At 40.5% G+C, this 11,764-nt stretch overlaps 1 protein-coding gene and 1 long non-coding RNA gene across 2 annotated transcripts; both read left to right on the top strand.

Annotated features, from left to right (window-relative positions):
• Positions 1–611: 611 nt before the first annotated feature.
• On the top strand, positions 612–4,556 carry LOC117536852. The gene is made up of 3 exons (XR_004567628.1): positions 612–750; positions 2,567–2,609; positions 4,216–4,556. It is a non-coding gene; the product is annotated as an uncharacterized LOC117536852 (long non-coding RNA).
• A 1,758-nt stretch (positions 4,557–6,314) lies between these two features.
• LOC117536851 lies at positions 6,315–11,514 on the top strand. The gene is made up of 7 exons (XM_034201934.1): positions 6,315–6,398; positions 8,060–9,040; positions 9,393–9,561; positions 9,939–10,020; positions 10,431–10,551; positions 10,684–10,758; positions 11,054–11,514. Exons 2-5 carry the CDS (start codon positions 8,080–8,082, stop codon positions 10,455–10,457), a joined length of 1,239 nt encoding a protein of 412 aa, XP_034057825.1. The 5' UTR covers positions 6,315–6,398; positions 8,060–8,079; the 3' UTR covers positions 10,458–10,551; positions 10,684–10,758; positions 11,054–11,514.
• The last annotated feature ends 250 nt before the right edge of the window (positions 11,515–11,764 follow it).

Genomic DNA, 11,764 nt, shown 5'->3' with positions numbered 1-11,764 from the left:
ACAGAATGGTGGCCTCGACACAGGATACGCTGAAAAGCTTGGGAAGAGATTTTTAATCTGTAAAAAAAGCAGCGGACACATTTGTCAACTGGACAAACACAGAAATCCAAGAGAGAGATGACACGGACATTGAAGTAGAGGCCACACTGCCACAAAAGAGGAGGAGGATGAAGAAAGTATTGCCTGGAGAGATGGCTCAGGATGAGACCCTGGATGATGCAGAACAATCCTATGAGGTGAATGTGCATAACCGGATCATGGACACAGCAATTGAAGCCATTCATAGGCGCTTTTTAACACACGGCAATCTATATGCTGACTTGGCATGTCTGGATCCCAGTGCTCTTCCCTCAGCTCTGCACCAGTGCTCTTCCCCAGTCTGCCCTTCAAGACTTAATACTTTTCGCCTCATTCTGAGATAAAGAAGTGAAATGTACCAACGTGACGGCCGTCTTGGTGTTTGTGCGAGACGGGAGATGTAGTTCATTGAGCGGTTTCAAAATATATTTTTTAAATTGTCAAACATCATATGTGTAATTCGTGGCACAATTCAAACGGGATCGAAAGATAACTTTTCTCTCTCCATTGACTTCAATACATAATTTTTTCAGAAATAAGGTCCCGTGAGCTCCACCGGAAGGGGAGCGACTTGACCATGACCTTCCGGTAGATATCGCCTTGTGTGCGATGTTGTATTACACGCAGTCTTTTCCGGCGCAGATGAGGACTTGAGGAGACGTCGCATTTGTGGTGAGCTTAACCTCCATCATGACTTAGCCTTGATTCCACAACTAAGATGTTGCATGCATTATCATCCGCTTGGTAATAGTGTTAATTTCGTTGACTAAAACAATGACGAAATATGTTCGTCAACGACCTTTTTTTCCATGACTAAAACGAGACGATGACGAGACGTCACCGACGGCAGTAAACAATAACTGTAACGAAATCATTATGCAATATCGTTGACGAAAAGTGACGAGACGAAAATGTAGTTTACTAAATAAAAACTATGCCAAAATCTCTTTACTTTCGTTGACGAAAAATGAGGAGACGAAATATTATCAAAGATAACGTTACATCTCTGATAGTCAGTTTTTCTCCCAGCAGTTCCATTTCCGGTGCTGAGGCAGGGCAGCAGCTGTGTGTCTGTGCTGCGCGTGGCGGTACATTTGAATTACACCGGGCCAGCGGCACACTGTGAACTGTCAGGAAGACTCGGGTCTAACTCATGGTCTAACTAACCTTATTTAACAGAAAATAAAATGGCAACAACAGGGCTTGGGAGCAGTGGTCGCACTCGCGTTAACCAAATACCCCCCCGTCAGCGCGAGTGAGGGATAAATTGTGCACTCGACGGATAATAATGGATTATGACAGAAATTGTACGATCCTGTCCGTCAAAATGACTGACAACGAAAAAGTCTAAAGCCACCACTGCTTGGGAGAAATAAACTATGTGATATTTTGGCCCATTTTCGCTACAATGAGGCGGAGAAAAAAAGCGAATGCATCGTTTCATCAGAAGGGAAGCAATGTGGCCATAACACAAAAACACCACAAACCTGAGCAGATACTCTCTGCAAAGCTTCTTAATCATTCAACCTGTGTTTTTCATCAAATAAGGACAAGATATAAACCTATTTATTTATATATGCTAAAATGACAAATTATTGGTTTTGGCTAGACTAGTTTGACTGAAATGTTCTATATAATCTGATGACTAAAAAAGACTCAACAGTTTTCATTGACAAAAAGTGGACTAAAATAATTAGTTTTCTTTGACTAAAATAAGACTAAAATGCTGAGACTTTTAGTCGACTAAATCTTGACTAAAATAGTTACTGTTTTAGTCGACTAAAATAAGACTAAAATGCTCAGACTTTTAGTCGACTAAAACTTGACTAAATAAAAACAGGATGAAGGTGACTAAATATGACTAAAACTAAAAAGGAAATTTAACACAGGACTAAGACTAAAACTCAATTAAAAAATAGCTGACGAAATTAACACTACTTGGTAAGTATGAAAAACAATCACCCAATGAGTTAGCTACGGTGATACAGTTCTCAGCTATTAGTCAAGCTAACTTAGCCACGTGGTGGATGAACAAACCGCTAGCATCATGCTATTGGGTGTGTGTTTACCTAGCAGGTCATTAGCATGTATATTTAGCGTCAATGCTAGTACGGTTTCTATTGAAATGCTAATGAGTTCGCCTGTGAGTTAGGGAAGAGTTGATAACTATTCAGTCATACTGTTGACGGCTATATATATTAGGCACAGCTGCACAACATGACAATTTAACGATAACGACTCGCAGTTTTGCGTGGTCAAAGGAATTAGCACATATGTAGCGTCTGAAGCTAATGTTACTACTTTCCATGCACTTTCTATCGTAGTTTGCCTGTTAGTTGTTTTTGTTAGCAAGCCAACGTGTTCCTGCAAAGCGCTCTAGACTAGAGCATACTACATGATTAACTAATATTAGTTATTAAAGAAATGTGAAGTATGACATTGGAATGATTTGTAATAGATGTATTCACAACATGTCTTTATATTCTAGCCCAGCCCCAGACTTACATCTCCGAGACCTGTGAACAATCTGAGTAAGTAACAATGAGTGCTCAACATTTTTTAATATGTTTTTATCAAAGTTTTTGACAACGAATATTTTTGTCCCAAATGACTAATTAGGGTAGTGCAATCGAATGATATCGGAGGGTTAAACACATTTTATATTATACCATATCATCATTGTGGTGAGAAATTGATATTAAGCATTAGGTCATGGTTTTCGAATAGTCATTACTACTAATAACAATTCGACTGCGACTATCATCTTGTCTTAAAATGTATATTTTTACCGGTATGAAACATTGTGTAAAGATAAGTGCTAGCTAGCTACATCGCTACTCGGGAAATATCGTATATATATGGTAATTAAGAGTTAAGACATTCGGAAATAACAATGATACCCTTGAAAAATTCGACTGCAAATAGTAACTTCCCTATTGTGTTAATTAGCTCGCTGAAGCTGTATACTAAACATATCACAGTTAAAATGGATAGACATTTGGACCATTTATCTATGGAAAAACAAATGTGAAAATACATTGCATAGCGAACACATGTTCAGGCTATTTAATTATGAAATGTGCTTGTATATGGGTATTGAATAGCTGACAGCTAACTGATAGCTAAGGTCAAGTTTCAGAGAGACGTACTAGTGCTAGCAGCGCCAGATCAGAATATTAGATATAGGGCTTTAAAGGAAAGGGGTAGGTAAGTTTGAGAAACCAGCTCGAGATACACTGTTTGTTATATTCCATGGAATGCTCTTAATATCCTGATAGCAATGAATATTCTAAGTGCTTTGAAAAAAAATCCATAAAAAAATGTCATCTGTGGAAGCCGTAATACTGTACGACCAATTATTTTAGCCTGGCCGCCTAAAATAACTGGTTGGCATACCTGTCTGTCAGCCTTCCATCTCGTGCACGCACACTCGTGCAGTCATTGCGCGTGCCATCAATGGGCGTGTTTCCCGTCTCCGGGCAGTTGTTGCTCAATCGCCAGCAACAGCCGGGGACACTTGGCCACCATGGCAGAGTTTGCTTCAACATCGTCTACCGGTCGCAAAAGAAAAACTAATGGAGCAAATTATGAAGAAAAATAAAGTGGAAACTAGGAGAAGTCAAACCAGAGTCAATATCGGAGTTGCTTTTCAACTATGGCGACTACTTATGGAGCACACCGAGCTGATATGTAACGTTACCGCAGCCTGCGCTCGCCAGCTAGCCAGACGTAACATTTTTAATACATTTTCACAAAACAAACATGCTAGCTTCAAACATATAAGCACTGACAATAACTTTGTTATATATTTGTTTTACATTCATTATCATGATCTTGGGTGTTGTTTTTTTTACATCTGATTGAGCCATGATGTTTTCAAATCTTCACTGAGGTCATGTGCGCGTTCATGTGTGTTGGAGGAGGTGCTCTGTAGGAAGTCTGAAGGAAGGGGAGGATTCTTTTCGGTTGTGTACTTTGGAATTTGTGTACACTCGAGCCGGTTCCTCAAACTGACCTACCCCTCCTTTAACTTTAAGTTACATTATTGCATCAACTAACAAACATGAAAGTTGCATCATGCACATGCCTGCTACACATGTGTTGTTGTCTCACTTAGACTTTTTTTTCTCTCAACAGGTGTGGCTCAGCTTCAGTGGTTGCAACGTTGAGCTTACCTGCCGATTCAGGACAAGTTAGTCAACATACAGTACATGTGTTTGCTAGACCAATAGCCTTCTTGTTCTTCTATCCACACAAACACACAGAGATTCCTAGAATTGGTAGATAGAACAAGGGATTGACATTTTCCATTAAAAATAGATGTATCAGTGTCACAAGCTCATACTAAGATGACAGACACAATTGACAAGCTGGCAACATTCTTTGTTACCTAGAAACATACAGGGAATACTTTAGAGATGTCGGATTGAAAACTATTGTTCTGCAAAATGCCCGGTCCTTTTACATGTCGATCCTGTGGCCTGTCTTTGAAAACAGTTAAAAGTTATGTTGACCATCAGGTACTACATCAGGGGTACTCAAATACAAATCTTAAAGGTCCAAAATAAATGTTTCAATAAGACAAAGGTCCGTTTATCACGGTCATTCAAACTTTTAAACAATTACAACAAGATTCTTAACACGAGGTTGCAAAAACAAAAATAATCTGTATGCAGCAGTTTTCATTGTTATTGTGTCTGTGCTTGACCCCTCAGAGTCGCAGTGTAAGAGCTGCACAGTTATGAATAAAGGCAGCTGCACCCTCTTTCATTCAGCATTCCCATTATTGCTTTATAAATGTATTCCCCCTTGTGTGTCCACTGAGGTTCGTCAGGCCCAACACATCTTCAACAAACTCCCCCTTTGCCTCATCATAAAAACTCAAAAACACCAGCAACTGAGCATTGTCAGTGGTGTCAGTGGACTCACCCACAGCTAAGGAAATGCACTGTGCATTTTTTATTCCATCACAAAGCTGATGAATCAAATCACCAGCCAGTATTTATGTTCTTCTGGTTGCTGTGGAATCTGAGAGGGGGATTTGCTTGATTTTACCTGTTATTTCCTCTTTTTGTTTGCCTTCAACATGGTCTCCATCACTTCAGTCATGCATTATTTTATACTTCAGTTATTATCCAGTGGAATGTCCTTACCTACTAGCCTAGTTCAATCAAAGTGGTTACTTTTTTTTGGCTGGGCAGTGTAGTTTTACACACCGTCTTATTTGACTTTCTCAGGACTTAAAACAGTTTTTTGGGGGCAGACCCCCTCAAAGAAAAAAATATATTTACACACGTAAGGTCATCATCTTAATAGTTGTGTATGCTCATCCGTGAGCAGAGCATCAAGTTGACATGTCTATTACAGCTGAATGGGCGATTACCATTTTGTTCAGCAAAACGCCTCACAAACGTATTAAGATCAACAGCTTTAGTGCGTTTTGATTCAATGCTGAGTACAGCCACACTGACAGTCTCTTCTCTGTCATTGTAGACCGCAAATACCTCATTCCTTCAGTGCTTGGGTCCGAATGCTTCTCGTTTTGCGCCGTCCAGTTCAAAATGAAATCGCCGCCAATCGTATGTCCACGCTCGCGCCAGGACCGGGGGAGGGGTTACATGACGTGCATCTTGTGCTGCATTCACTTGCACTCGGACATTAGAGACTTTCTCTCATAAATGTCCGATGAGCCACAACTTTTCTTTCAAAAACAAAGCTGCCAACTGGGGTGGCAGCTGGGGTGTCAGTTGCCACCCGGTAGGTGAAACTAGGCTACTAGCTACAGTACAGATGGAACTAGATGAGCTGTTAATTCTCGCTCTGAATTTATTTATTTTAATTCTCGCTCTGACTTAGACAGGTTGAAAGAGACACACACATTTTTCCCACCCGCATTCCGCGAAGACCCGCCCTACTGTGCCTCTGATTCGCAGATTGTTTGGGGGAAAAAAACGCTGACTGGATGCTGAATGTGATTGGACCAAAGCGTTGACACACACAGGTGGAACACAGTGGAACAGTCAGACATGCAGAGCGCTGTTTGCAGTGGACATAGCGGATAATTTTGACTCGTTGCGAATGCGTTGTGGCGATGTCTCACATACAATACAGAGAGATAATACATATGAAAAGTATAATTTGCTCAGAGTCCGGAGACAGTGGTGGTTCGGTCCGGATCCGGACCAGGGTCCGTAGTTTGAGGATGCCTGTACTACATAGTAGTGCTGGGGGACCCTCTACAGACACTCAGAGCAGCGGTACTGAGAGATATGATGGACGGTTGGACGACTCCTGCCTAGGCTCACCTGCAAGCTCCTTGGGTACATTTACCATGTATACTTTTAACGTTTAGGGGATGTTGAAGGTTTTGTTTAATTAGTAAATGGACATGCCAAGTGCTGTGGAGAGGGAGGGACTGGCAGACAGAGCAATCCGCCCCGTCCCAAAACTACTCTTGCTGTTAAAGAAGTACTACAGTCATTTATTTTTGGCAGAACTTTCAATTTCTCATTATATCCCGATAGTAATCGATTGTAGATCAATAAGATAACACGTTTGACAGAGAAATGCACAACCTGTGTAATCTGTGGAAGAGGCAGGAGCGAAAAGTGAATCAAATACAAACGCACTAACAGGTCAAATGATTGGAACGGCCTAACTTGTCTTGTCAAACTGCCCAGTCAACGTTCCAGCACACGCACTGTTCTTATGCATGTACGGGGGCGTGGCTTTGGAGGAATTCCTGATTGAGGAGGACGTTGTTTAATTGATTTAGGGATTTGAACCTGTACCACATATGTTTTACTGTATGCAGCCAAACATTGGGCTTTGCCAAAACCTTTTACATAAGACTATGGGTTAGGAAAATATAAAGCTATGGGCATCAATCTGTAGATATTGTTTTGTATTTGAGGCTGCAGACATCTCTGATTGCTCTGTCCCCACCTCGCAGTAGTCTCCATCAGAATACTCTTATGTAATTGACTTCTAGACGTTATCGAAGAAAATATAAATCAAATCTTAGTAATTATAGCAATGTTGAACAGTTATCATTTGAAACACAAGAGTAGCCTGGGTCCAGGCTTGTGAATCCTCCCACTAAAGGTTTGGTGATTCTTGGTCTGGTGTTGCCATGTGAAACAGCTGGTTCTCCGATTAAAATATATTGGACAAATGAGCGCTGCAGGTTCTAACTATTAGCCAATGACTGCCAAGGGTGGGACTAACGCTGTTGTGGAGCTGTGCGTTCGGACAATGCAACTTCAGAGGCGTCGTAGCGAGAGCTTATGGTAACTCAAGATTACTTGAGGAGGACGACTGATAGTTGGTAGTAGGTCACAAAGTAGTCTACTCCCGTTCGTACAGTGGCCTATTATGATAATTACATTACTGTTTCATTATGTTGTCATGGCTATGCATCAGCAATGACGTTATAATCAGGGCTGCATATAACTGGTGCACAGGTCCGCCAAAAAAGGAGCAAAGGATCATTTGAAAAAAGGCGCATTTGCGCATGGGCAGGTCGCCCAGGTATATTAAAGGCCGCCAAAGTATAATTCGCGAGCCATTTAGGTTTCATTTTTTTAATCTGTCCGCGATCTGCGATCCCTCAAGCAACATCTCCAGGTGCTCCTTTGAGAACCAGGGCAAAAAAGTTATGTGCACCCCTGGTTATAATCTTCCTCTCCCATGGAAATCGGTTAGAGTGGAAGCAATGTCAGATTTAGGTTCTCAACAGAGTGTAACGAGTTGACAATTCTGTCTAATATCAGGCTACCTCAAGAGGTCATTTTGTCCCAATACTTACACTGCCGGGAAATTGATGGACTTGTCATACTGAATGGCACTATTCTAAAATTGTTCAACGTATTCTGGTCTTTGACCTCATAGTTAATTTCATTTGAAATACAAAATATATTAGCTCAGAGGCAAAACAACCAATTTCATATATCTGTGCTAATTATGGCTCATTGTATTACAGATCTGCATGGTGGAACTGAAATGGCCTCCACCAGTGAATGCTCCATTAGCGGTGGGAAGGGAACAGCAGCACTGGACTATAACTGGCACTACAGCTTCAACATACCGTGGAACCTCATGCCTTCGCATATAAAGAAGATACTGGAGAAGAAAGAATGGCCAACTGCGAGGGATAGAAGAGAGATCATTAGGTTGATATCTGCAGAAATTGTGTCTTTCTGCAAAAATCCTCAAAAGAAGCACTTGAGTGAAGTTGCCCGCAAGATGGTAGTGGACTATCCCAAGTCCTTCAAGGATGAGATTGAGAATCAAGTAGTAGGTTGTGGCTACGATTCCATAACGAAACAACTACAATGCAGAGTGGACAACTACAAAAGGTTGGAGCTACCAACAATGACTCATTCCAGCAGTGCTGACAAGGGAAAGAAGAGACGGAGGAAGGATGCGTATGGATGTGTTGTTAACCCTGAACCTCAACTGTCTGCAAATTGTGAAGCACAGAAGAACATGAAAGGGGAACTACACAAGATGTTTGAGGGAAATGAGAAAGGCGAGAAGAAAATAGAGGCATTGATGATGAACACGTTTGCCTCCCAGAAAAGAGATGTTCAAAATGAAAAAGACACACAGACCTTGAAAGAAGAATGGCCCTATCTTTTCACCACAACAGGATTGAAGACTCATTTCAAGGAACTAACAGGTGTCCACATAAATCATGAATTCCAAGAGGACATGAAGAGCAAATACAAAAGAGTCCTGGGATATTTGAAGTCTCAGCGCCCGGCGAGAGAAAGTCGTGCAGCAAAACTCCTACCTCAAATCCAAGGAAATCCAGGTGAAGACTCCTGTGGGGCTTTGTTGCTGCTTTTAGCCCACTTCAAAGAAGATCAGCACAAGATGCTCATAAATGTCGACGATACCTGTGTTGCAACAGATGTGGACTTGCAGCATCTTCCCACAACCCCATGCATATTGCTGTGTGGTAAGTGAAAGTATAGTAACCATGTCATGTGCAAGTTAAACATATACATTTATTTATTTTTCTGAGAAATTCTATTTTTGAATTCCAGAAAGAATAGGTTAAAGGAACAGTTTTATAAATTGTGTCATTTTCTGATAAATTGTCATTGGCTATCTACTCTTTTTTATTTTAGATAATTAACTCAAATTAATTTACTTGAACAATTTATTTTATTTGATCTTCAAAAATCGTTTTCATTGGACTCGGGCCAATACAGTCATTGTTGAGAAAATGTGAAGTATACTGGCCAGCTCAGTTTGGTCTCTTTTTTCGCTCTTGTCTCACTTTGTCTGTCTGTGTGTTACCTTCACAGGAGAAAGCCCAATGACTGCCTCTGCCTTCATGGTAGCAGTGGACCAGGTGGTGGTTAACGACAGAATCTTCACATTCACAGAGGCAGTTAATGACATGTTCATGATCTACTATGTCCTCAACATCGACTACCCTGTAGAGCTTGGAGCAACAATGGAGTTCATTCAAAGGTAATTGTATATTTTGTATATTTTGTAATCTTTAATTATTTTTTCCATTTACCAGTATAATGAACTTTTAATCATAAAGTCCTTGTAGTGGAGCGGTCAAATATCGTTTACCATATTTTCCGGACTATAAGTCGCACAGGTTCTGATTGCCTATTGCAAGCAAAGCAGAAATTCCAAGACACTGTTCTGCACTAGGATCTTCTAGAGGAACAAAAGCCCATGCTTTCAAACATTAATTGAGAGCAGCACACATTAGGTTACAGCAGCATCACGGTATACAGCCAAGGCCTATCAATGTGAGAATGAACACAACTGTGTAAATGTACACCATTTGACAACGATGTCAAACCTTTTATGTACCACTCCTCTACCAACAGATGCATTTTCAGGATCAATCCGGACAAGGGCTCAAAAGTACAGAAACAAGGCAATAAGAAGCGTCTCGCAGTCAATCCCAAGGTTCTGTCACGCTTATCGAAGATATCGGAGCACGGGATCACAGATGTCTAACACAGATGTCTTTAATGTTGTATAAATTCATACTTCATAATTTAAAAAAAGTTTTGAAAGAAACGCACATCCCAAAAGTGTTCAACTCTAGGTGCAGGACAGAGGAAAACATTTTATTTATTTTTCAGATTTAATAATGTATCCAATTCCCTCTCAGGTTGACCACTTGACATGTGAGAGCTTGAGGAGTTGTTCCCCCTCCGTCCATTTTCAAGGATTTGCTCCCTTACTGCCTCCATTTCACCACTTTTTGGCTACTGAGAAGTCTATGATTTGTTGAGTATGTCAGGTGTTTTATATGAATTCATACTTAATTTGTGATGATGAGAGACTTAATAATGTTTCCATGTCTCTTTTAGGTTGACCACCTGAATATGAGAGCCTAAGGAGTTGTTTTCCCTCTGTCCCCTTTTGAGGACCTGCTTTGTCTCCTCCATCATTCACTGGGCCACTTTTGGGTTCCTGGGCTTATTTCATGTGGTGAGAGGAATGCAATATGTGTATGTTTAAAGGTTTATGTGAAGAAACATACTATATGTGTGATAAAATGACAATTGGTAATTCATAAATGTCTCTTTATATTCTCTGCTACCATTATCTCCTGTCAAACAGGTTTTCCTGACCTGCTAGAAGTTATTCTATGATGCTTGAGGCATCCATCATATCTGAGAGCTTCGTCTTGACTTTGTGAGTTTATTATGCAACTTGTTTAGTCTCAGATTGAAACAAAAGGTTTGATTAGGATTATTTCCTGGCTGAAGATTTTCATATTGATGGTTTTAATTTCAAACATCTGCATATCTTTTAAGTTCAATTAACAGTTATGCAGGTAGGCCTTAGGGCTCTTTTGAGACTTAAGTCATCCTTCATGACAGATACATTTGTTCCCTAAGTGTCACTACGTCACAAAAAGGCTACATGGCTACATATACTTGTCAGTACACAGATACCGAGTACAAGTTCTGTTTGCTGTTTCTTGCAGGTCACGAATTTGGTGAGGAGTGGAGCTGGCTGGCTGCGGACGAGGAAGTAGAGCAATACATACTTGTGCACATACACGTATATGAGTATGCATATCTATTCAGACCTGTAACCCTACCTGTACACAGCTATATATATTTTTTTTTTTCTCCAATTCTCTATTTATGGTTTCATAATGACTGAGTCACCGTTGAGTGAGTGAGTTTCAGCTCTAATGCTGCTACTGTCTGTAATATGTTTCTATTTAGATTATTTGTCAGGATATTTTTTTGTTATTATTATCCGAGTCTGGTTTTAACTACTGTAATACTGGGCTTACACCAAAAGATTTTCACAGTCACAGACTAAAAACTGAAAGGGTAGCATAAGGGTTCTTCCCGTTAGTCTCGTCCCACCCCTAGTCATGACATAACTTCTGTTGTGATTTGACACTATAATGAATAAAGATTGATTGATTGATTGCTATAGCTGTCAATTTTAGTCCTTGAGTTCATAGTTAAGTGCTTTATTTGTTAACTGCTATCAAGGAATATGACTCTCCTTTGTAGTATGCATGAGAGAAGATGCCGCGAGATTCGTTGACTTTTATGTAGTGTCCGCTGATAATGTAGTGGGCTGGTCTGGACAGAAAATGCCAGGGCTGAATTGTTGTCCCAGTCCACCCCTGGCTCCAGGTCGCCCTTTTTATTTACTACAAGACAAATGTGCCTTT

The sequence above is a fragment of the Gymnodraco acuticeps genome, unplaced genomic scaffold (assembly GCF_902827175.1).
Source record: "Gymnodraco acuticeps unplaced genomic scaffold, fGymAcu1.1, whole genome shotgun sequence".
NCBI lineage: Eukaryota > Metazoa > Chordata > Actinopteri > Perciformes > Bathydraconidae > Gymnodraco > Gymnodraco acuticeps.
Note: the sequence above shows the minus strand (reverse complement) of the source record. Positions and strands in the feature narration are given on the sequence as shown.

What these genes read in the sequence shown, in the direction of transcription:
- LOC117536851 (XM_034201934.1), top strand. Translation starts at nt 8,080, where the DNA reads ATGGCCTCCACCAGTGAATGCTCCATTAGCGGTGGGAAGGGAACAGCA. An exon ending in CCCATGCATATTGCTGTGTG is followed by an intron (nt 9,041 to 9,392) that starts GTAAGTGAAAGT and finishes TTACCTTCACAG; the next exon opens with GAGAAAGCCCAATGACTGCC. An exon ending in ACAATGGAGTTCATTCAAAG is followed by an intron (nt 9,562 to 9,938) that starts GTAATTGTATAT and finishes CTCTACCAACAG; the next exon opens with ATGCATTTTCAGGATCAATC.